We start from the raw sequence: 27,742 nt of genomic DNA on the forward strand, positions 1-27,742 counted from the left end.
TTTCACCTAATGTCCAGCAGTGAATGTAAATGCTGGTTTGTTTCTTCTTACAAACAAATATTTCTCTTTATGGAATTTTCTGTGTGCATTCAATAGAGCAGTCCAAAATCAGTTTAATTTGGCAACAGGTTTTTCAATTTGTGTTAACTGAGATAAAGAAGTACAAAGAATAAGCAGAACTCCTGCAATGACAGTAGCTCTGCAGCACGTGGTAGCAGACAGATAGCATAGTACAGTCTAGCTCGTGAGACAAGGCAAGTCAGGCAGTGATACAGGTAACAGATGTTACCAGTCACTGGCCGGTGTGGCCGTGCTTTTCTAGGTGCTCCAGTCTGGAACCCTGTGACCGCTACGGTCGCAGGTTCGAATCCTGCTTCGGGCATGGACATGTGTGATGTCCTTAGGTTTAAGTAGTTCTAAGTTCTATGGGACTGATGACCACAGATGTTAAGTCCCATAGTGCTCAGAGCCATTTTTTGTTACCAGTATTTTGGGTTTGTTGACAGGAAGGAAGATTATAGTTTAATGTCTCACTGGCAGTAAGGTCTTTAGAGACAGCACAGAAGCTCAGATTACGGGATTGGGAAGAAAATCAGTCATGCTCTTTAAAAGGAACCATACCATTTGCAAGTTTATTGATGCTATTGACTGATAGAGACCGGGCCAGGTATCCACAGTACTAATAAACCTGGTACAATCCTCAGAGTCAACATTCTTTGCAGAACATTCATTTGCTGCATCATCCTAACTCTGCTTTTCCTTCCTTCATGTGCCAGTTCTTCTGTGCTGTCTGCCTGCTAATACCACACTGCTGTACTACCCAAATGTTGCTAGAGTACTGGCCGTTCTTCACATTTTGGCTATGTTAATGCAAATTGAGACACTAGGTATCATATTAGACTTGCTTCTGAGCACTGTCAGTTGTTCACATAAAGTTTTTTGTAGTGTGAAACAAATTGATGTTTTCCCTTGACACTGGACATCATGTGAAACACGATAAGATATTTATTGGATTTGTACTGTCTACACAATACGTATTACAAAAACAAAGTTTTAAATATTTGCCTATACACCTGATAAAATTTTCTTGATTACTCTTGGAAGAGAGACTAGTTACAATTTGGTTGTTAGTATAGTGGAATCTTACAATAATTAACTTATTATACTACACAACTGCAGAGAAAGGTAAAATAATATTACACAGAATAGTATCTATAAATTTATGTTTAAAATTACACTTTGTTATTGGTTGTGGGATGAAGATTTGTGCAGGCTTGGTAGTTTACATGTGTAGCATATGTAAAACGTTAAATAATGGAATGTCCTGGATAGAATAACTACAGTGTACACATTTGGCCCAACTCATTGCTGAGAGACAACAATGGCTATGTGTGTGTGTGTGTGTGTGTGTGTGTGTGTGTGTGTGTGTTCTTATAGATCTGCCAAAGGAGTTTGTGTGATAGGTTGATAATATCCAACACTCTTCTTTTACATATGCATCTGCTGCTCATCACCTCTGTGTGGTGAGTAGCAATGTATTCTAATTCATAAATGTAAAACATTAACAGCTGAGATGTTCTCCTACAGTGCTGTAATGTAATTCACTTGCAATTTCTATGTATAGCTATTAAATCATTTGCTAGGAAGTCTGTTGAAGAGCTAATCAAAAGCTCTGTATTTGAGTGTTGGCAGAGTAGCATTGGCTATGCTAACTCATTTACATTTTTTGTGGCTACCTTCGAAGGTTTATCAAAAAATGTAGATATTTTTAACATCTGTTTACAACACTTTTTAAGCTTTTCAACCTGTATTAAGTTACCACTACTACAGACACAGGTATCTTCATGATTAAAAAATAGTAATATTTTTTCTACCAGTGGTGTGCAAGCTCTCTGGTAATTTGTCTTTTTCTTGTGAACTGCAAATGTGTTTTTTTTTCAATGATTTTTCATAATGTCTATGTTTTTTATTTACCCATTCCACATAGCAGTGCAGTTTTTATCTGAAATTTTTGTACAGGTCCAAATTCACTAACTTGGTGTTGGAACCTGTTACAACTGGTAACTTTTAAACATTTTACCAAACTTAAGTGTTAGTTACTATATATAATCTGTAACACTGACTATTTTTCCCTTTATTTTGTAGTGATGTTCCAGGGCCTCAAGGGTCAGGATTTTTCACAGTTGATCCAGTACTGACTTATGGCTGTGATGAAGTTTTACCACAAGATTGTATTCAATGCCAAACAGTTCTAGCTAAATGCTTAGGACCCTTTCACACATGGGAGAAGAAACTTCAAGTTGCAAGGGAAAGTGGCTACAATATGATCCATTTTACACCAGTACAGGTAAAGAAAAATATCTCTCAGCTTTAAAACACTTTTGGGAAGTAATTACCATAAACAGAGCTTAAATTGTATAGGTTTCATTTATTTATAAAATATATTACACAAGAAATTGTATAAAAATTCATTGTGCTGTATTGTGGAAGTATAGATCACAAATGAAGTTACTAAGTCATGATGAGTCTGCTGCTGAAAGTGGAAGAGCTGGCACAATTCCTTATTAACACTGACACTTTGGTATTTACACTGAGGTGACAAAAGTCATGGGATACCTCCAAATATCGTGTTGGGAGTCCTTTTGCCCAACGTGGTGCAGCAGCTTGATGTGGCATAGACTCAATATGTCATTGGAAGTCTGCTCAGAAATATTGAGCCATTGTGCCTCTATAGCCAACCATAAGTATTGCCAACACAGGATTTTGAGCACAAAATGACTTCTTAATTATGTCCCATAAATGTTCAATGGGATCCATGTTGGGTGATCTGGATGGCCAAATCATTTGCTTGATTGTCCAGAATGTTCTTCAAAGCAATTGTGAACAATTGTGGCCTGGTGATATTGTGCATTGTCATCCATAAAAATTCCATCATTGTTTGGGAACATGAAGTCCATGATGGCTGCAAATGGTCTCAAAGTAGCCAGCACCCACATTTATTGCAATAAAGAATTTGATAATATTTGGTGAGGTTATCATCGATGCCGAATATGAATTAATCTGGATGAAGTTAAGCATCAAAGGTCAGTCAAAAATGGCAATTAAATACTTTTATAGACCACCTGGGCCAGGAGCTGTAGTGGTAGAGTGCTTCAGAGAGAAGTTTCAGAATATTGTTAATAATTTTCCTGATCATGCCTGTGCAATAGGGGGTGACTTCAACTTGTCAGGTATAGGTTGAGAGAGTCATGCTATCAAAACTGGTGCCAGAGACAGGGATTTGTGCAACATTATTCTGAATGTCTTGTTGGAAAGTTTCTTTGAGCAGATAATTAGAGAACCAACTCAAGACGGAAATGTCTTGGACCTCCTAAGAAACGGATGTGAACTTATCAAATCAGTGATTGTAAACCTGTGATAGCAACTATGACTATGGGTATTATAAGGAATGTTTTGAAAGGTAGGAAAAACTTTTTGCTTTGCAAGAGTGACAGGATACAAATTAAGGATATGTTAGAAGTCAAAAACAAATATTTAGCACTGAGGATGAAGATGTGGAGCACAAATGAAAAAATTCAAAAGCATCATTCAGTATGCCTTAGGCAAGTATGTTCTGAGAAAGTTCTTAAGGGATGGGAAAGACCCCCATGGTTTAATACCCATGCTAGAAAAATGTTACATAAAGAGAGCGAGCTTCATCACAGATTTGAGAGTGGTCAAAACCTAGCAGACAAACAAATGCTGAAAGAAGTAAAAATGAGCATAAGAAGATCAATGAGAGTAGCTTTCAATGACTTTGAAAGTCAAATTTTGTCAACCAATCTCACTGAAAATTGTAAGAGGTTTTGGTCATATGTAAAATCAGTAAGCAGGCTAAAATCATCTGTTCAGTCATTCAGTGACCGTACAGGCACTGAAACAGAAGGTAATAGAAGGAATGATGAAATACTGAATTCGGTCTTCTGAAATTGTTGTGCAATTGAAAATCATAATACAGACTCTCATTTCAATTATCGTACAACCATCGAAATGGCAGATATTGAGGTAACTGATATTGGAACAGAAAAGCAACCATATTCACTTGGTAGTGGAAAGGCATCAGGATTAAATGAGATACCTGTAAACTTCTACAAAGACTGTATGAAATAACTTGCTCCCCTTCTAGCAGCAGTTTATTGTAGTTCACTGGAGTAACAAAGGATACCTAGCTACTGGAAAAAAACTGCAGGACATTCTTGGTTTCAAGAAGGATAATAGAACATATGCACATAACTATAGGCCTACGTCATTGCAGTCAGTCGGTTGCAGAATTATGCAACATATAATATTTTATGCTCAAGAATTATGTTTTTGGAGAATGAAAATCTCTTATATAAAAGTCAACATGGATTCTGAAAACAGAGGTGACTGGATTCAACACTTCCTTGTAGATAGAACTCCCCATATCACTCTTAATGAAACAAAATCTATAGATGTAAAGATAACTTCTGGAGTACCCCAAGGAAGTGTGATAGTACCATTACTGTTTACAATGCATATGAAAGATGTAGTAGAAAGGGTCAAAGCTCTTTAAGATTGTTCACATATAATATGGCTATCTGTAAGAAAGTAGCAATGCCAGAAGGCAGTATTGATTTGCAAAATGACCTACAGAAGACTGATGAATTGTGCAGTCTCTGGCAGTTGACACTAAACACAAATAAATGTAACATATTGCAAATACAAAGAAAAAGAAATCCTCTACTTTACAAGTATACTATTAAAGGAAAACTGCTGGAAACAATATATACCATAACGTGTGTAGGAGTAACTGTCCCAAGTGACCATAAGTGAAATGACCAGATAAGACAAATAGTAGGAAAAGCTGTTGCCAGACTGACATTCATAAGAAGAATTTTAAGTAAATGTAACTAATCTCCAAAAGAAGTGGCTAAAAGGCACTTGTTCAGCCAGTTCTTGAGTTTTGTTGATCAGTCTGGGACCCTTACCAGGTAGGACTGATAAAAGAGGTAGATCAGCTCCAACAAAGAACAATGTGTTTTGTCATAGGATTGTCTACAGGGTGGCATACGAAATGTGTTACCAATTGTTTCTTTCACAATTTACAACGCACATTAGATATCCCACTGGTATCTCTACAGCAGTACCAGCAAAGCTTGGAAAAACAAATGAGTTACGAAATGACATGTAATTCACGATACTGCTGCTAGGAGACTAGTAAGCAGCAATGGCTGACAATGGAAGACTGACGACACAGCAACAATCGGCAATTGTGTTACTTTTTCAAGAAACGAAAAGCCTCGTTGTGACTCAGAGGCGTTTTCGACAACAGTTTAACACACGATGGGTCCCTTGCAAGAAGACCATCCACAGGTTGTACAATAAATTTGTACAGGAAGGAACAGTATTGGAAGCAAAGTGATCTCAGCATAAGCCTGTTTGTTCACTGGAGAATATTGAAGCACTACGAGTTGCTGTACAGAGAAGTCCCGGGAAATCGTGTAGAAAGGCAGCAGTGCAACTGGGAATATCCAGACGCTTTGTTCAACGTATGCTTAAAAGTGACCTCCATAAGTACCCATACAAGATGACCTGCCCACAGAAGCTCACTGAAGAACACAAGCAGCAGAGACTACTGTTTGCTCCGTGGGCGGAGGATAGGGAAGAAACTCCCAATGACATTTGGTTTTTTTACGAGGCGTATTTTTGTTTAGACGGTGTGGTTAACAAACAAAATGTATGCTTTTGGGCCACTGAAGACCCACAAGTGCTTCATGAACAACAACATTATGCTCTGAGGATTACATTGTGGGCAGCAATTTCCAGTCATGGACTCATTGGACCCTTTTTCTTTGAAGAAACTGTGAACAGCGAGCGTTATTTTGGCATGCTTTGCAATAGCTTCATTCCACAGCTTCTTGCTACTGCCTTGCCCTTCAACATGCAGTGGCCGGCCGGAGTGGCTGTGAGGTTCCGGGCGCTGCAGTCTGGAGCCGTGCGACCGCTACGGTCGCAAGTTCGAATCCTGCCTCGGGCATGGACGTGTGTGATGTCCTTAGGTTAGTTAGGTTTAATTTGTTCTAAGTTCTAGGCGACTGATGACCTCAGAAGTTAAGTCGCATAGTGCTCAGAGCCATTTGAACCATTTTTTCAACATGCAGTGGTTCATGCAAGATGGAGCAAAGCCACATACTGCAAACACTGTGTTGGAGTTTTTACACGAGCATTTCGACATGCAGATCATTTCACTCAGGTTTCCAGGTTGCTTCAACGATGGACAAAATAGTCCAGATCTCAATCCATGTGACTTTTTTCTTTGGGGGTACCTAAAGGAAAAATTTTTCTGAAACGTCCACATGATTTAATGGAGCTCAGAAGACTTATTCTTCAAGCTTGCAGTGAAATTACGGAAGACATGTGCCGTAGGGTAATCACTAACTTCAGTGTTCGTTTGAAGGAAGTTAGGAAACAAAATGGTGGACATATTGAGCATGTGCTGAGTTAGAACAAATCTCCATGGATGGCTCTTCATTGTAGTATATGTTCCTTTCAGATTGTATTGACAATAAAGTTTATATTCAAAAACAAAATGGTAACACATTTCGTGCGCCACCCTGTAGTTGATGTGAGAGCGTTAAAGAGATGCTCAACAAACTCCAGTGGCAGATGCTAGAAGATAGTGTTGCGCATCATTGAGGGCTTTACTGCTGAAATTTCAAGAGAGTACTTTCTGGCAAGAGTCAGACAACATATTACTTCCTCCCACATACATCTCACAAAATGACCATGATGAAAAAATTCGAAAAATTGGTACTCATACAGAAGCTTACAGACAATCATCCTTCGTATGCGCCATTCGCAAGTGTAACAAGGAAGGGACAGGTCATTTAGTGGTACTAGAAGTACCCTCCACCACGCACCTTCAATTGCATTGTGGAGTATTGATGTATTAGATTCACCCCTTGTAAACACCAATAATTATATAACTTGAAGTACTATTTTGAGGTAGGACAAACTGATATCTAAGATGTGTGTACATTGTTAATTCATAGAATAAGTGCCATCTGTGGTTGACTCCTGTAACTATAACAAAGATATTGCAATAGTGGAGTGTACAGATGTCAAAGATAAAACAACACTAAAGTGTACAAGTCTTGGATTTAAAGCAAGTTGAATAATACACAAGTTGAGATGTCATTCAGCTGTGCAGGCACTGATGTACCCTGAAGAGCCAGAGAAACTGGTACACCTGCCTAATATCGTGTAGGGGCCCCACGAGCACATAGGAGTGCCACAGCATTATGTGGCATGGGCTCGACTAATGTCTGAAGTAACGCTGGAGAGAACTGACACCATGAATACTGCAGAGCTGTCCCTAAATCCATAAGAGTATGAGGGGGTGGAGATCTCTTGTGAGACACGTTGCCACATTGAAAGGCATCCCAGATATGCTCAATAATGTTCATGTATGGAGAGTTTGGTGGCCAGCAGAACTGTAAAAGTGTTCCTGGAGCCAGTCTGTAGCAATTCTATATTTGTGGTGTGTTGCATTGTCCTGCTGGAATTGCCCAGAGTCCGTTGAAATGCACAATGGACGAGAATGGAAACGGATTATCAGATGGGATGCTTACGTATGTCACCTGTCAGAGTCATATTTAAACATATCAGGGGTCCCATATAACTCCAAATCCACACGCCACACACCATTACAGAGCCTCCACCAGCTTGAACAATACCCTGCTGACATGCAGGGTCCATGGTTCTTGAGGTTGTCTCCATACCCGTACATGTCCATCCACTCAATAAAATTTGAAACAAGACTCATCTGGCCAGGTAACATGTTTCCAGTCATCAGGAGTGCAATGTCGGAGCTGATGGGCCAGGTGAGGTGTAAAGCTTTCTGTTGTGCGGTTGTCAAGGGTACATGAGTCGACCTTCGGCTCCTAAAGCCCAAATCAATAATGTTTCATTGAATGGTTCACACACTGATACTTGTTGATGGCCCAGCATTGAAATATGCAGTAATTTGCAGAAGGGTTGCACTTCTGTCATGTTAAATGATTCTCTTCGGTTGATGATGGTCCCATTCTTCGGAGATTAGATGTTTTACTGGATTCCTGATATTGCTGGTACATTCGTAAAATAGCTGTAAGGAAAAATCCCTACTTCATCGGTACCTCAGAGATGCTGTGTACCATCGCTTGTGAGCCGACTATAACAGCACATTCAAACTCACTTAAATCTTGATAACCTGCCATTGTAGCAGCAGTAACTGATCTAACAACTGTGCCAGACACTTGTTGTCTCATATAGGCGTTGCCAACCTCAGTGCCATATTCTGCCTATTTACGTATCTCTATATTTCAGTAAGCATGCCTATACCAGTTTCTTTGACGCTTCAGTGTATTTTCTTACTGTAATGAAAATAATGGTCACAGAGTCATAAAAACTTCGTAAAATATTGCCAATAAGTCATAAATTAATGTATTAGTTTAAAAATATGTTTTCATAAAATCACCACCATCCCCCTTAAGATGCATAATTCCCATTGATTATGTTAACTACATCTAAATTGTTTGTTTATCATACTGATGTTTGGGTAAAAATTGCTACATTTCAGATTGAGGATATGAATTTTCAGTTAAAATCATGCCTATATTGGTGCTTTAATTGTCCTTTATGTGTACTTTCCTTCTCTGTCAATAATTAATGTGTGTACAGCCATTGTGTTATAAACATGGTAGAACAGAATAGAACCTTTATTGTCACATGACATGTCATGTACAGTCATTTGACTGAAATATTGGTGACTCACTGATGACTACAGTTGTATGCCTACATAGAAAGGGGTATACATAAACAGAACAGTCTTTCTCATGCGGTGTGCAAAAATCTTCCATATATTTACTTTTTAAATATATCTCCACATTTGTTTCTGTGGTTTATAGCTTGTCATCCTTGACTTTGAGCTGTATTATATTGCCAAGCTTCAAAGACATGTAATATGGGATATTTTCAAACAGTGTAAGTCTGTGACAAGGCAACATATAGTCCAATCTGTGCCTTGTTTATTGTATAAACAAAACTTTTTAATTGCTTCACTAAACAGTCCACATGATCACCCTGTAACAAGTTTTTGTTTAGAATAACTCCACGAAATTTAACATAGCTTGCAGTGAGCAGTTCTTTGCCCTTATAATTTGACTATGGTATATATGGATCAGAGAAAAACATTTAAACACCATGCAGAATGCATGCTTGAACATAAATGTGGCTGTTAGCCAAGCCTGCAAGTTGCACTGTCATATTTGACCATAAATGGCACCTGTGCAGTGTCCTCAATGTGTTGCAAGAGTCACTCAGGCTCAGAACAGTGTTTTGTGTAGTTATGAGAGCATTATGTCAGAACTAAGTAAATTCTAACCTGGGTAAATTGTTGGCGCTTGTATGATGGGTACTTCCATAATCAAGATAATAGAAATGTTTGGTGTCTCAAGAAGTACCAAGTTGAAGATTTATACTGCATGCAGGGAAAGCAGAAAAACAGTATCTGCTGAGTCACAACAGGGACAAAATTGTGGGTTGAGTGATTGTAATGGATGGTCACTGAAGAGGATTGTGGGGGGGAAAAAATAATAATGTAGAACCACGTCTACAGAAGTCACTCCAGAACTGAATGTTGCACTCATGAACCCTGTCAGCACCAAAACAAGACAAAAGGAGCTCCATAAGCAGGGAATTGCAGGGTGGGCTGGAATTCCAAACCACTGTCCAGAAAGGTGATTGCTGTAACAGGAAAAGTGGTGCCAAAGCCATAAAACCTGGACTATGGAGCAATGGAAGAAAGTTATTTGGTCTGATGAGTCTTAATTCACACTGTTTACAACCCAAGAGTGAAACATGGTGGGGTTTGGTGTTGATTGGAAAGCCATATGCTATTCTCTGGGATCCATGGGTACTCTGCAAGGACACATTAATGACAAGAATTATGTGGCCATTTTGGCTGATTGGGTCTATCTCATGGTGCAATTTTTGTTCCCCAATGGTGACGATGTATTCCAACAAAACACAAGACTGGTTTTGCGAGTACAAGGATGAGTTGTTGCATCTGCTCTGGCTACGACCGCCACAGCCACCAGATCTAAATGTTATTGAGCCTTTATGGTCTACTTTGGAGAGAAGAGTGTGTGACCACTACCCACCTCCATCATCACTGGCTGAACTTGCCAGTATTTTGCAGGAAGAATGGGGCAAGACTCCTCTTGAAACCATGCAGAACCTATATTTATCCATTTTGAGATGACTAATAGCTGTTTTGAATGCCAACAGGTTTGCTACACCATATTAGTAATGGTAAAGTGTTGAGTTTGTGGTGTTTCCATATTTTCCTCCATCCCCTGTATATTCAACAGTTTACTTGGTCCTGAAATGAACACTTAGAGATTTTTTTAATGATCAGTTTAATAATACTATTATTTATCTAAGTTTCAAGGTCCTGAACAGTTTGTTTAGAACTCTGTGTTAATTCTTCATTTTTTTACGACAAACTACTATTACTGACTTGTCTGCGCATGGAACTGTTTCAAAAGTTATCTTCCATGGCATGTCACTTATGTAATATAGGAACAGTAACAGACATAGTATACCTAATTGTATGTATCTCCTTCCAACTACAACAGGCTTGCTCACTTTCTTGTTGTATAACTACCCCCTGCTTTCTATTTTAGAAACAGACTGAGAACCAGTTTAAAGAGTTTCCATTTTTGAAGCAACAGGTTATGGTGTATCAAGTTAGATGCTTTATTGAGGCCACAAAAGATACCGAATATGCTTAACTTGTTATCAAGACATTTGCTTCTTTTAGTTCATTAATAGCATGCATAGTACTTCACCAATTCCTAAGTCCATATTAATTATTTAGACTAATATTGTGAGTTTTGTCATATTTTTGTAATTGATTAAATGCTCTACACTCAAATATTGTAGACAAAATTGATAATACTGATACTGCCAGAAACTTCCTATCTGACCTGTCCCTTCTGTGAATAGGCTGAACTTATGCATATTTCAGTCTGTCAGGAATGCAACCCTCATCATATGGTTGATTTATTATGTGGTTGAGTTCTGGTGCAATATTGTGACAGCCTGCTTTTATCATTTTTATTGAAATTTTATCTCAGCTTACAGATTTAAGATTTTTTGAGGTGAGGCACATGAGTAAATTTATATTCTTCAGTTGCATTTAGTTGGGATTTATTTGAAATTATAAAGAGTCTGTTGAGTTTTTCCTAGATATGTCTGGAGTGTGCAACAGTTTTCCTATCAATTTCTAAAGTACTGAAACTTCCTGGCAGATTAAAACTGTGTGGCCGACTGAGACTCGAACTCGAAGCATGACTCACGCCCGGCACTCACAGCTGTAAAGTAAAGCTGTGAGTGCCGGGCGTGAGTCATGCTTCGGTAGCTCAGATGGTAGAGCACTTGCCCGCAGAAGGCAAAGGTCCCGACTTCGAATCTCGGACGGGCACACAGTTTTAATCTGCCAGGAAGTTTCATATCAGCGCACACTCCACTGCAGAGTGAAAATCTCATTCTAAAGTACTGTTAAAATGAGTACTTTTCTTCTTAGCACTTACTTCATCTGGACTATCTGCCAGACAGCTTTTGATTTTTTTTTTTTTTTTTTTTTTGGCATTTGAGATAAATTTACTGTTTCCCATTTGCTTTGCTTATTTAATGATTCTGTCAAATATTCTTTTGTATTTGGTTACATGCAAGAGAAACTCTGCAACATGGTTGTTCATTGCTTCCATGTGCATTTTCCTCTTTCTGATGTTAGAGATCTTGATGCCCTCAGTTATCTATGAGTTTATTTTATTGAATTTGTCATGTACTGTTATTTAGGGGAAACATTCATTGAATATGCTTATGCATTCTGATGCAGAATCATTGTAATTAGTGTTTATTGTACACTGCTCACTGAATGATCGAGAAGTTAAATTCAGTTATGAGACAGGTATATTCTCGTTTCATTGATTAAAGTTTCTGACTCTCTCTCTTCATTGTAGGGCCTATAAGTTTTATTTAAATTTGACAATGAGACAAAAAGGGCTGAATGGGCAGATAGCCCCGAGTCTAAAATGAACTTTTCTTCAGCACTCTTCATCATATTAAGTACAGAATTCTTTTTAAGTACAGAATTAGTTATACATGTTACAGTAGATTCTGTTACTCTGTGGTATGCAGGATACTGTGCTATTTTACACTGCAGAACCTATACGACTTGCTTGTATGGGTGATGTAATGCCTCAGACACTGATTGAAAACAAACCTCTCAAAGTGAGTGATCCCACTATTTTGTAGTGGTGGTCTCATAATTTGTGGAGCTCGGTTATAATTTTGCTCCACCAGTCCAAACTAACATTCCTTAAAGTTTCACCAGATCATTTCAAATGACTGCCACTAAGATTATTTTAGTATAACTTTGCTGATTACTCCCCAACGTTTGGTAACTGTGAACTGGTGCTTTGTTTCTAAAGACATTGTATTCAGAAAAGTTGCAGATATCTAGATGAAACTTAGTGGATGTGTAGGTGGGGCAACATAGTACAATACATATTGTTTTGTTTGTGCCCAGTTTCACTTTTAATGGGAAAAACACATTGTGAAAGGTAATTTGCCATTTTAGGTTTAGAGGGAATATCTTCAAAACAATGATATCTATAAATATTTTTTCATATAAAAGTTGATATGTAGTCAATGTTCTTGAAAACTGTGTAATCAACTTTTGTAATAATTTCTGATTTTGCAAAATACCCCTCCACCATTAATTAATTTTGAAATTTGAAAACTTTTGTTACAACTTAAATTAAAGATGCTCTCAAGCCACATACATCCATGTGTAATAAAGCTGGTTCCTGAAATAACATTTTTGGAAACTAAGCTGTGCACAATGTTCATTTAGAGTATTTTCAACATACCAAATGAAAATACCTAAACATTCATTATCATCATACGATCATAATTATTTGTTTTACTTATATTTGTTTTATGATTTAAATTGTTATTTTATGTTTTTCATTCAAGGTTTTTTCCTTGTTTTTTAGTTTACCATTTCACATATGTGTATTTTGTTAATTGAAAATAATAAATAACTCATTATTATGATAGAAAATAATTACAGTGATGATAATTTGTAAGAAAATGCTTAAAACATGAATTTTTACACCATGCACATAAAGTGAACAAAATTTCAAAATTGAGCATGATTTCAGATTGTCATGGGTGATCCTGGTTTGTATCAGGAATATTTCAGTACATTGGTAAGCCTTAGTGGAAAGAACTGCAGCTTGATTATATTGTTTCTCAAGTGGAGATTGAGATCATAATCATTCAACAGAACTAAATCGGAAAATCTTCTGATAAATTTCTTTCAACATCGAAAGCTGTATACATTCCATGGCTGTTTCTGTACCATGGACCCCCTTGGGATTACCAGATGTTTCTTGCCCTCAGTCAGTCTTTTCATAGTTTTGAAAGTAACCGATGATGAGTTTGGACTGCAGATTTGAGAATCTCTTTTTGAAGCCCCAAATATCCATGTAATAGCATCAAAAGCTGATAAACAAACATCTGACCAGGTTAAAAGGTATGTGAAAGATGTTTACTTTCCCAATGAAGAAGAAATATCTATATTATTGTTAGATTCTTCTGGTGGTTAATGTGAAAGAACCATGTAGAGCACCATACCTAAGGACAAGGAACTTGTTTATTTGGTTGTCTCAAAGAGCCTGACAGCACAGGTACAGCTGTGAGATATATACAGCTTTTGATGTTGGAAGAACTTTGTGAGAAGTTGTTCAGATCTATTTCTTCTGAATGTTTATGATGTCACTTGAGAAATGATATAATTTAGCTGCAGTCATTAGTATGTAATCAGTTCTCTTCACTAAGGCTTACCAAATTACTGAAAATATGCCTAATACAAATCAGGCTATTTAGAGGACCATCCATGACAATTTGAAGTCCTACTGAATTTTGTTTTATAATGTCTTCTCTATTGTGTGCATTACCTGCAGAAATTTTGATCATTTTATGTGCACTGCATGTATGTTTTAAGCATTGCTTTGCAGATTATCATTATTGTAATTATTTGTATCATAATAATGAGTTACTTATTACTTCCAATTAAGAAAATACATATATGTGAAACAGTAAACTAAAAAATAAAAAACCCATGAATGTAAAATGTAAAATAATAAATTAAAACATAAAACAAATATAAGTAAAATAAATAATTAGAACAGTAATTAATGTTTAGATATTTTAATTAGGTATGTTGAAAATATTCCAACTGCACATCGTGTACAGCTTGTTTTACAAAAATGGTATTTCAGAAACCGGCCTTATTACACAGGGATGTATATGGCTTGAACGCTTCTTTAATTTATGTGGTAACAAAAGTTTTCATTTTTTTAAATTAATTAATTGTGGTGGGGTATTTTGCAAAATTATAAATTATTACAGAAGTTGATTATACAGTTTTCAAGAACATTAATTACATATCAACTGTTATATGAGAAACATTTCTTATAATATCATTGTTTTGAAGAGATTCCCTCTAAACCTAAAATAACATATTACCTTACACAATGTGTTTTACTCATGAAAATGAAATTGAACAAGAACAAAAAAATATGTACTGCATTATTTTGCCCCCTCTACACACCCACAAAGTTCCATCAAGATCATTTATGGACACTTCGCGATGTTACCCCTGTGTTTTGGACTGAACATTAAACTGTAGGTTTCCTAGTTAGAAGGTAGGAGGGAGACAGGGGCATAACATCACCAATATGCATGTCTAGCAAAGCACTCCAGTTTTCAAACCATGTCTTCAGTTTTACATGCAACTTTTTTTCTTTTTTTATAGGAACTTGGAGGATCCAACTCATCTTACAGCATTAGTGATCAATTAAAACTGAATCCACTGTTTAGTGAAGAAAACAAAACAGTAACAATTAATGATGTTGAATCATTGATCACAAAGATGAGAGATGAATGGAAAGTAAGTTCGCATGCTTTTTCTTGACTCTAAAAAGATAAGTTGTTCTTAAGATTCATTCAATTTTTCAGGTGAGTTAACCTGACTACCTGTACAGTCTTCCTGTTGGTGTGAGGATGGGACATCACTGCTGTTTTATAAATGTCAGCAAACACTCCATATTAATGTAACACTATAAAGCAATTTCACATTGTAATTTGTGAAATAATTTTATTATTACTATATTATGTGTAACCAAGTTACACTCCTATGGAAAGGATAGATTGCAACTTACCATAAAGATGGCATGTTAAGTTGCAGACAGGCACAGTGAAAAGACTGTTACACACTGAGCTTATGGCCAAAGCCTTCTTCAGAAAAGAAAGGACAACATACACATCCAAACAAGTAGGCACACCTCATGCACATATGACCACTATCGCTGGCCGCTCTGACCAGATTGCTGGCTTTTGCCAAAATCTCATGTGTAGCAGTCCTTTTCATTGTACCTGTCTGCAACTCAGGGTGCCATCTTTATGGTGAGCAGCAATCTGTATTTTTCATAATTGTTGATATTCCAACTTGGGCTTTCCACTGTTCAAGCTACATTTTAGTAGCATGTAATACTCGTTTGTCTTCCATCGAGAGACTAGGAGTCTGATTATGTTCTCCTCATTCTGGTATGAAGAGGAGTGTGCATAGACACTCATTAACAAAGTTAGCTAATGTTATTAGTGAAAATATAGACATTTACTTCACTTCATGTTCTTCAATATATTTTGATTTGGGGTCCTCATTTCTCTCTCCACTACTTCTTCAGTGAATCTGTTCAACTGTTATGTTCTACAGTGTGTGTCTGAATCAGTTGTGTGAAAGAAATGGAGAACTAAGTAATATTGCAGGAAGTGCTTGGACAATGAGTATGATGCACTTAATGTGTCAGTCATTCTTGGAATTATCAAATCTGTCACTGTATTCCTAACCTCAGTATCAAGTCATTGACAGTAAATTTTACTATTTCCAAGAATAACAGGCCCAGAAGTGCAAGTTGGTGGGGGAAAGTAATAAGAATTTAAGAATGTATTAAATTGCTCCTTTTGTGACATATACACATCTTATTTCATAATGCAGTGGCTCTGCAAATAATAGTTGAAAAAAAGAAGAAATTTTGATATTGCTTTTATAAGTGCATGACAGTGACAGTTCAGAATTTTTGATCCATAGAAAACAGACTATTAATAACTAATGTTGTTGTTGTTGTTGTTGTGGTATTCAGTCGTGAGACTGGTTTGATGCAGCTCTCCATGCCACTCTATCCTGTGCAAGCTTCTTCATCTCCCAGTACCTACTGCAACCTACATCCTTCTGAATCTGCTTGGTGTATTCATCTCTTGGTCTCCCTCTACGATTTTTACCCTCCACGCTGCCCTACAATACTAAATTGGTGATCCCTTGATGCCTCAGAACATGTCCTACCAACCGATCCCTTCTTCTGGTCAAGTTTTGCCGCAAACTTCTCTTCTCCCCAATCCTATTCCACACCTCCTCATTAGTTATGTGATCTACCCATCTAATCTTCAGCATTCTTCTGTAGCACCACATTTCGAAAGCTTCTATTCTCTTCATGTCTAAAATATTTATCGTCCACGTTTCCCTTCCATACATGGCTACACTCCATACAAATACCTTCAGAAAAACTTACTGACACTCAAACCTATACTCGATGTTAAAAAATTTCTCTTCTTCAGAAACGCTTTCCTTGCCATTGCCAGTCTACATTTTATATCCTCTCTACTTCGACCATCATCAGTTATTTTGCTCCCCAAATAGCAAAACTCCTCTACTACTTTAAGTGTCTCATTTCCTAATCTAATACCCTCAGCATCACCCAACTTAATTCGACTACATTCCATTATCTTCGTTTTGCTTTTGTTGATGTTCATCTTATATCCTCCTTTCAAGACACTATCCATTCCGTTCAACTGCTCTTCCAAGTCCTTTGCTGTCTCTGACAGAATTACAATGTCATTGGCGAACCTCAAAGTTTTTATTTCTTCTCCATGGATTTGAATGCCTACTCTGAACTTTTCTTTTGTTTCCTTCACTGCTTGCTCAATATACAGATTGAATAACATTGGGGAGAGGCTACAACCCTGTCTGACTCCCTTCCCAACCATTGCTTCCCTCTCATGTCCCTCGACTCTTATAACTGCCATTTGGTTTCTACACTCCTGGAAATTGAAATAAGAACACCGTGAATTCATTGTCCCAGGAAGGGGAAACTTTATTGACACATTCCTGGGGTCAGATACATCACATGATCACACTGACAGAACCACAGGCACATAGACACAGGCAACAGAGCATGCACAATGTCGGCACTAGTACAGTGTATATCCACCTTTCGCAGCAATGCAGGCTGCTATTCTCCCATGGAGACGATCGTAGAGATGCTGGATGTAGTCCTGTGGAACGGCTTGCCATGCCATTTCCACCTGGCGCCTCAGTTGGACCAGCGTTCGTGCTGGATGTGCAGACCGCGTGAGACGACGCTTCATCCAGTCCCAAACATGCTCAATGGGGGACAGATCCGGAGATCTTGCTGGCCAGGGTAGTTGACTTACACCTTCTAGAGCACGTTGGGTGGCACGGGATACATGCGGACGTGCATTGTCCTGTTGGAACAGCAAGTTCCCTTGCCGGTCTAGGAATGGTAGAATGATGGGTTCGATGACGGTTTGGATGTACCGTGCACTGTTCAGTGTCCCCTCAACGATCACCAGTGGTGTACGGCCAGTGTAGGAGATCGCTCCCCACACCATGATGCCGGGTGTTGGCCCTGTGTGCCTCGGTCGTATGCAGTCCTGATTGTGGCGCTCACCTGCACGGCGCCAAACACGCATACGACCATCATTGGCACCAAGGCAGAAGCGACTCTCATCGCTGAAGACGACACGTCTCCATTCGTCCCTCCATTCACGCCTGTCGCGACACCACTGGAGGCGGGCTGCACGATGTTGTGGCGTGAGCGGAAGACGGCCTAACGGTGTGCGGGATCGTAGCCCAGCTTCATGGAGACGGTTGCGAATGGTCCTCGCCGATACCCCAGGAGCAACAGTGTCCCTAATTTGCTGGGAAGTGGCGGTGCGGTCCCCTACAGCACTGCGTAGGATCCTACGGTCTTGGCGTGCATCCGTGCGTCGCTGCGGTCCGGTCTCAGGTCGACGGGCACGTGCACCTTCCGCCGACCACTGGCGACAACATCGATGTACTGTGGAGACCTCACGCCCCACGTGTTGAGCAATTCAGCGGTACGTCCACCCGGCCTCCCGCATGCCCACTATACGCCCTCGCTCAAAGTCCGTCAACTGCACATACGGTTCACGTCCACGCTGTCGCGGCATGCTACCAGTGTTAATGACTGCGATGGAGCTCCGTATGCCACGGCAAACTGGCTGACACTGACGGCGGCGGTACACAAATGCTGCGCAGCTAGCGCCATTCGACGGCCAACACCGCGGTTCCTGGTGTGTCCGCTGTGCCGTGCGTGTGATCATTGCTTGTACAGCCCTCTCGCAGTGTCCAGAGCAAGTATGGTGGGTCTGACACACCGGTGTCAATGTGTTCTTTTTTCCATTTCCAGGAGTGTATACAAATTGTAAATAGCGTTTCTCTCCCTGTATTTTACCTCTGCCACCTTTAGAATTTGAAAAAGAGTATTCCAGTCAGCATTGTCAAAAGCTTTCTCTAAGTCTACAAATGCTAGAAATGTAGGTTTGCCTTTCCTTAATCTAGCTTTTAAGATAAGTCATAGCGTCTGTATTGCATCACATTTGTACAGAATCCAAACTGATCTTCACCGAGGTCGGCTTCTACTAGTTTTTCCATTAATCTGTAAAGAATTCGCATTAGTATTTTGCAGCCGTGACTTATTAAACTGATAGTTCGGTAATTTTCACATCTGTCAACACCTGCTTTCTTTGGGATTGGAATTATTATATTCTACTTGAAGTCTGAGGGTATTTCGCCTGTCTCATACATCTTGCTCACCAGATGGTAGAGTTTTGTCAGGACAGGCTCGCCCAAGGCCATCAGTAGTTCTAATGGAATGTTGTCTACTCCCGGGGCCTTGTTTCGACTCAGGTCTTTCAGTGCTCTGTCAAACTCTTCACACAGTATCATATCTCCCATTTCATCTTCATCTACACCCTCTTCCATTTCCATAATATTGTCCTCAAGTACATCGCCCTTGTATAGACCCTCTATATACTCCTTCCACCTTTCTGCTTTCCCTTCTTTGCTTAGAGCTGGGTTTCCATCTGAGCTCTTGATATTCGTACAAGTGGCTCTCTTTTCTCCAAAGGTCTCTTTAATTTTCCTGTAGGCAGTATCTATCTTACCCCTCGTGAGATAAGCCTCTACATCCTTACATTTATCCTCTAGCCATCCCTGCTTAGCCATTTTGCACTTCCTGTCGATCTCATTTTTGCGACGTTTGTATTCCTTTTTTCCTGCTTCATTTACCTTTTTTTTATATTTTCTCCTTTCATCAATTAAATTCAATATTTCTTCTGTTACACAAGGATTTCTACTAGCCCTCGTCTTTTTACCTACTTGATTCTCTGCTGCAATCACTACTCATCCCTCAGCGCTACCAATTCTTCTTCTACTGTATTTCTTTCCCCTATTCCTGTGCATTTGTTCCCTTTCGCTCTCCCTGAAACTCTTTACAACCTCTGGTTTAGTCAGTTTATCCAGGTCCCATAATTACATTTGTTATTTTGGTCAAATATTCATTTTTTTGTCATGGGAGTTGTCATACAAAGCGTGAGTCTTTTGGAGGTGTTATTCCATAGATAACTATATGATTCATTATGAATGAAACACACACAATACCTGTGTAATATTCTATATTCTTTATATATATTCTATAATAATCTTTATTCATATTACACCAGTGTTGTGTGTGTTTCATTCATAATGCATAAAAAAGTCTTCCAAGAACTGAAAGAACAGTCAATCAATGCAATATATGATTCAGATTGTGCTATGACTACATGATCCATCAGATTGTTACCATCTGTAGGTATTCAAAATTGTTTTGATATTAAATCATCAGTGACTTGTAACCTATCTAGATTGCTACGATAGGGCTGTGCCTGTGTTGTTCTGAATTATGATATGAAGCTCCTTTGCAGATGCATGCATGTCCAAAGGAACAACCATAAGCTGTAGAATAGAATGATGACAATGAAAATTTGTGTCAGATTGGAACTCAAACATGGATTTCCCACTTATCGTGAGAAGTTGCCTTACTGTTTGGCTATCTGAGCACGGCTCACAGTCAGACCCAAACTTCCATATGTCATCAACCATGCATCTACAACCCATACTCTGGGTTTGCGTCCCAGTATGGCACAAAATTTCATTGTCATCATTCCATTCTACAGCTGATGGTTGTCCATATTCACAACTGTAAACACATTTAATGTATTTCATAATGGCTGTAGTTGCTGCAGTGGCTGTTGCTTTGGATATGCATGCATGTCCAAAGGAACTTTGCATTGTAATTCAGAATAACACAAGCACTGCACTATCGTATTTATCCACCAACACTAGGCAAGTGACTTTCAAGTGAAATGTATATCCTGTATGCGAATATACATAATGGATGTACAAGTACATATTGTAGATGGATCGTTGATGACATATGGAAGTTTAGGTATGCTCGTGAGTTGTACTCAGATAGTCAAATGTGACCACTCATGATAAGCAGAATATCCAGGTTTGAATCCTGGTCTGGCACAAATTTTCATTATTGTCATTCCATTCTACAGTTGATATTTGTGAAAATTCGCAATTGTGAATACATTTAATGTATCTAGATTGCCTCTCCAGTCAGACTGATTTAAAAAATCAGTATTAAAATCAACATAAATTAGTAGTCTCTCTAAATGCCTGCACAGTGCCATCTTTTTTCTTGCACACACACACACACACACACACACACACACACACACACACACACACACACACACACACACACTTTTCCCATTGTATGTAGTGACAAAAATATACATAGCATTTTCAAGTCTAAATTCACAACTTCATGTCATGTATGCTGAGCTACAAAGAACTGATTTATTTCCATAATTTTGAATTTGTGTTATTTATGAATATAACAACTCCTACTGTATGCAAATGGTATGCAATTGCTTAGAAGCTCTTACATTGAGCTTCCTTAACCCTGTAGACAAATGGTGATCAGGCATGCAAATTAATAGACTACCATCCAATAGACATTTTGTAAGCCAGCTAACAGCCCCTATACACTATTGTATGTTATTGTTTGACTTCCTAATATTTTTATGAAGTGTAATTACTTCACCTTTCCATCTATCATATGCATGGTGACATTAGAGTTTGTAATTTTCATTCCATCTAATACCAAATTTCTTATGTCGTGCCAAGTCAAATTACAATTTTTCGTCGCAAGACTTTGACAACTGGCCTTAATATACTTGTCAGGCACTGCAAGTGGAGGTCTGAGTGGACTTAACTGAGCAAAAACAACTAACTATCCCCCACAATAATTGATAAAAGACAGATTGAAATATCATATGTAAAAACAAAATTATTGGCATGAGAGTATATTCAAACATACACTTCCTTTCTATCACATCAGTAAAACCTCACCAATCAGAGCCTCTAATACAGACCAGACTGTATACATTCTGAATTTAACATCAAGCTATATTAACATTTCTGATACCGTCAGGTCTGTAGGAGATTATCTGTGATTATGTGCTGTAGTATTCTTGTGTAATTATGACACATATTCCAGTATTTAAACTGGAATATGTGTCATTATAATTATGTTCAGTCTGTGTGACTACTAATAATGCACTGAAGATAGCTGCACTGTCTTTTAAAATTTAGATCTTCAATACAATAAAAAAAGACAGATAACATAAAGACTGAAGCTGACCATCTACCTGTCATGGATTACATCATGGGTGTGGGGCACGGTCATTCCCATGGAATCAAATGCAATGAAAATACCTACACTGAAAAAGGCTCATACCAGAGCTTAAACATCTCAATTGTGGAAGGTTGTGAACAATAATGAAAGATACAAGTGTCAACATGCATTACATCATAATGAGACAATGGTCCAAATTGGATCTCTTCGTGTTGTATCTTGTTGCAACCTAGACCTTGCACTAGTATTTTATTGTCATTGATAGGCTGTGCTCAAATGTTTATGCAATGTTTATAAATACATATATAAACTTTTTTAACAAAATTTTATTAAAATATGTAAAAATGCGGTATATTACATTACTTTTACATATTTTAGTGTTTTTTTATGAGACTGGTTTACAATCACAGTCACTATGTAATGGGTAATATGTACATACACTTTCCATATTTAATTAATCTATAGGCATTGTTCTCAGCCACATGCTTTACTCACTGTAACTCTATGCTAAATTAAGAGCCATCGCTTCTCATGTAGTTGACTATTGCAAATTGTTATCATGTGGTTTCAAGGCAGTACTATAATTTTGCTTTTAACTCTTTAAGTGTTCCAATTCAGCTCATTGTCTCATTATGATGTTTTGTTTGTTGAAACTTATTGTTTATAACATTTCACACTTGAGATTCTTTTTCAATGTTTGGACTTGGCAAACGTAAGTATTAACATCGTACAGCAGGTCTCAGTGTGTTACATGATGTTAATTAATGACATATACTTGAATGTAATTTTTGAAATTCATTGTACTTGCATATGCCTGAAGGCCACTTGATGAAGAACGCTGAACGTAACATATACCTTTTCTATGTCAGTGTGAGAGTGTTTGAACATTGTCTGTCACATAAGCAGTATTGTTCAATATTATATAAGATGCACTACATTTCATCGCTTATTTTTATTTCATATGTTCAGACACTATTAGCATATGAAGCTGACATTGTATCATATATTTTATATATTATTCAGTCCCCTGCCTATTTTGTACTAAGTAGTATGTAATCCTATTACTATGCTTTCTGTTTTCTTATAAGTATACTCCAGGTGAATTCTGACCTGTAACTTAAGCAATCTGTCCAAACTGTCATGGCTCATTGGGGCGTTAGGACAGGAGTATGACCAAAAGTATCTGATATTCATTCATACCATCAATTTTGTTGGAAAGATCCATATAAAGATAATTTATTCATTCTAAAACAATACCCCTCCAAAATTTACACCCTCCTATATATTCTCCAAAATACTGAAAATCATTACTCAAAAAATATCAAGTCAAGAAGTTCATAACATCAGTGTACCTGGACATATAAAAGCACAGTTCACAGATACTGGTCAATATCTCTAACAGTGAATATCTCACCAAAATTCAGAAAAACTCCCACAGTGTCTTAAAAACCTTAAAGCTATTTCTCCTAATGTTAATTTCAGTAGAATGCCAGAACAAGTTTTAAAATAACAAACATAACACTGCATTATCTAAAACTGCAAAAGCATCATGTAAAGCCTGTTCAACTTTGTTGATAAGATGCAAAACAGTTCAGTAGAACAAATGCTAAAGTTTACAATAACAACAGGCTAGCAGAAAGACAATTAGGTCAGTTGAATTCACATCAATTGTACATCATGTGATGTGTCACATTGTCCTGCTGGAATTGCCAAAGTCCATCGAGATACACAATGAACCGGAATGGATGTAGATGATCAGACAGAATGCCTACATATGTGTCACCTGTCAGAGTTGTATATAGACATATCAGGGGTCCCATATCACCCCAAATGCACATGCCCCACATCATTACAGAGCCTCCACCAGCTTAAACAGTCCCCTGCTGACATGCAGGGTCCATGTATTCATGAGGTTGTCTCCATACCCGAACCCGACCATCCACTCTGTACAATTTAAAACAAGATTCATCCGTCCATGCAACATGTTTCCAGTCATCAAGAGTCCAATGTCAGTATTGACGGGACCAGGCAAGTCGTAAAGCTTTGTGTCAGTCATCAAGGGTACAAGAGTGGGCCTTCGGCTCCAAAAGCCCAGATTAATGATGTTTTGTTGAATGGGTCACATGCTGATGTTATTGATGGCCCAGCATTGAAATATGCAGCAGTTTGTGGAAGGGTTACAATTCTGTCAGGTTGAACAATTCGCTTCAGTCAGCATTGGTCCCGTTCTTGCAGGATCTTTTTCCACCTGCAGAGATGTCAGAGATTTGATGTTTTACCAGATTCCTGATATTCACAGTACACTCGTATATGAAAAATCCCGACGCCATCACTGCCTCAGAGGTGCTTTGCCCCATCGTTCATTTGCCAACTATAACACCATGTTCAAACTCACTTAAATCTTTATCACCTACTGTTGTAGCAGCAGTAACCAATCTAACAACTGGGCCAGACTCTTGTTGTTTTACATAGGCATTGCTGACCACCGCACCATATTTTGCCTGTTTACATATGTCTGTATTTGAATAAGCATGCCTATACCAGTTTCTCTGGCTTTTCAGTACATAAAAAACATTTTTCGTGTAGAACATTCTGGAAAAGTTTTTTGTAATGATCTGAAATTTTTCATAATACCTCACCACCATTAATTAATTAATTAATTTTGAAAAATGAAAAATTTTGTTACAGCATAAATTAAAGAAGCTTTCAAGCAACATAAATCCATGTGTAATAAAATTGGTTTCTGAAACACAATTTTTGGAAAATAAATTATGGGAAGTGCTGTTGGAGTTTTTCAACACACCTAATTAAAATACCTAAACATTCATTATTATTCTAATTATTTATTGTACTTATATTTGTTTTATGTTTTAAATTCATGTTGCTATACTGCTTCACATACATGTATTTTATTAATTGAAAATAATAAGTAACTCATTATTATGATACAAAATAATTTTTTCAATAACATTAATTAAATATCAACTTTTATATGAAAAACATTTTTATATATCATTGTTTCAAAGTATTCCCTCTATATCTAATGTGCCAAATCACACTTCAGGGTGTGTTTTACTCCTTAGAAATGAAACTGGGTGCAAAAAAAAGTATTGCATTATTTTTCTCCCTCTACACACAATCATTTCATCAATATATTTTTAATATATCACTTGTGAGGCTGAGCATACTTTTTTTTATGCATATGTTAGCCTGTATTTACTCTTGAAAAAATTGCTTAAGTAGTTGAAATGTCTTGATTCTAATTTTAGGTGGTGAGCATCTGTGATGTAGTTTTAAACCACACTGCCAATGAATCCCAGTGGCTCAAAGAACATCCAGAATGCACCTACAATCTAGTCAATTCACCACATCTTCGACCAGCATATCTACTTGATGCTCTACTGCATCAGCTTACAGTTGAAGTAGCAGAAGGAAAGTGGCAGTTTTCGGGCATACCATCTGAAGTAAATTGTGAAGAACATCTGTCAGTAAGTTCATCATATTATTGTAATATGCATACATTTTGCCTAATGATCGGATGAAGTTTGCTTTTATCTTCTGTATTACATTCCTGATAGCATTACTTTATGACGATGATTCACAATGACTTGTGAAAAATTAGTTATGATTTAAATTTCAGTCACGCTTGTGTGTAATTTATAATGGCGACTAGTTTCAAATGCAGGCACTCATTTTCAAACAGTGCAATATTAACAAACATGTAACAGAAATAACATTGACATGATATAATGTACATAGCTGTTAATAGCACAATTAGCATTCTTTTTATATTAACATACATGCACTAAAAATGCTTATCAAGCAAAATTCCACGGACGTATTTGGATAACATCCACACAACACATAGTCATACAACAGATACGGAGTAATCTTATTACATGCATGAGACATTCAACAGAAGAAACCACACTGCATGCGTGAACTACTAATTAGTTTACAGGAAGTCAACAGGTGTGTCTAGTTTCTTGCTCTTGATCCATTGGCATCATCTGTGGCCAGTGTCATATCACAGTCACAATGTAATGTATTCATATGCACTACCAAAAACTAGTACATTATAGTTCTTATTTCACTGGTAAGTAAAAGGAACAAAATTGATCCCTTCTTATAAATTTCAACAACATTTTGACGTAAGAGGCATGTCCCAACAAAAAGTAACAAAATTTATTTTTACAAGAAAGAGAATTTCTTAAACAATATTTCCAAATAGTTCATGCATTGTTCAGAGATTTGTCATAGCAGGAAACCAACTTTTCTATACCCCCTTCATAGAAAGATGCTGCCAGTGAAGACAGACACTTCTGAACACCGGTTTTTGCATTGCCATCATTGTTAAAGCACCTTCCTCCAAAATCATGTTTCAATTTCAAGAAAAAGTGGTAGTCAGTAGGTGTGGGGTTGGGGCTGTATGGTAGGTGATTGAACTGCTCCTAACCAAATTGATGAATAAGGTTGTCTGTGACACAAGCAGACTGGGGATGTGCATTGTCATGAAGCAACACACTGCCATGATGAGCATTCCATGCCTTTTGTTTTGAATTGCATGCCAATATTTTCTCAGTTTTTTTCGTTGTTGTACCACATTGATGGTTTCAACCATGGTAAGGTATTGAACAAGCTGAAAATCACAAAAAAAAACAGTGTTCAGCAATGGCTGTCTTCACTGGCAGCATATTTCTACAAAGAGGGAATAGAAAAGTTGGTTTCCTACTATGTCAAATGTCTGAAAAATGGTGGCAACTATGCAGAAAAACAGTTTAAGAAATGCTTTTTCCTGTAAAAATAAATTTTGGTTAAAAAATGTGTAAAAATGTTTTTATGGGTTTTTCTCCAGAACAGTACTTACTTTCCAAACATGCCTCATTATAACTTTTGCAGCCATAATGTAACTGTTTGATACACATTAAGAAAACATGAGAAACAGTGTCAAAGTTAGCTCATTACATTAGCCACCACTATGGATGATGACAACCTACCATTTTAGCTTAATTTGGAACTTCAAACTGTGTGAACCATTAACAAAATTAAATGTATAAAGACATCTCCCACATTAACACAGAAAGCTGTTGCACCAGCATGTGTGGTGACAGAATACACAACCACTAAAGGTTTCCTCACTACAGACCATAATATCCAATATACAAGACACCGATTGACACTATAATCCTAGATTTTAAAACATTAAACTATAATGCCATGCATCCTCCAACACACTCCAAACAAAATAGTGACAGTTATATTATGTTATGACAGTTACTGCTTGTCTCACCATTCTAGAGACAACATTTGCTTACATTGCCATCTTGTCATAGAAGATACTAAGATGGGATTAAGCATACTTGGTTAATGTTAAAATAAACATCAATCATAACACTAGATATGCATTAAGACTATGAGCATTACACCAGTGAGCTACCACTCAATAAGTCACAGCATCATGCAGTTAAGGCTATCAGTGGACCACTCAGGTTTTCTTAGAAACCATACTACTCAATACTCAGGGGCTGTGATATTAAAATCAGCACAGGGTAAAAAACTGTAAAATTGTTCTGGTTGTTGACATATGACAAAGTACTGCTGGTGCACTGTAAGAAATTCTCTCTCTTGTAAAAATAAATTTTGGTGTGAAAAAATGTTTTTATGACTTTTTTCCAAATGGTACTTACTTTCCAGGCATGTCTTGTATAACTATTGCA

At 37.6% G+C, this 27,742-nt stretch overlaps 1 protein-coding gene across 4 annotated transcripts in view; it reads left to right on the top strand.

Moving 5' to 3' along the window:
• Positions 1–27,742, top strand: part of LOC126185023 (glycogen debranching enzyme) — a 192,078-nt gene that overhangs the window by 68,468 nt on the left and 95,868 nt on the right. For all 4 annotated transcript variants that reach the window (XM_049927749.1, XM_049927752.1, XM_049927748.1 and 1 more), the window contains exons 4-6: positions 2,146–2,347; positions 14,933–15,067; positions 25,295–25,513. In XM_049927749.1, coding sequence (XP_049783706.1) covers positions 2,146–2,347; positions 14,933–15,067; positions 25,295–25,513 — 556 coding nt within the window. The remainder of the gene's footprint in view (positions 1–2,145; positions 2,348–14,932; positions 15,068–25,294; positions 25,514–27,742) is intronic.

Source organism: Schistocerca cancellata, chromosome 4 (assembly GCF_023864275.1).
Source record: "Schistocerca cancellata isolate TAMUIC-IGC-003103 chromosome 4, iqSchCanc2.1, whole genome shotgun sequence".
Taxonomy (NCBI): Eukaryota; Metazoa; Arthropoda; class Insecta; order Orthoptera; family Acrididae; genus Schistocerca; species Schistocerca cancellata.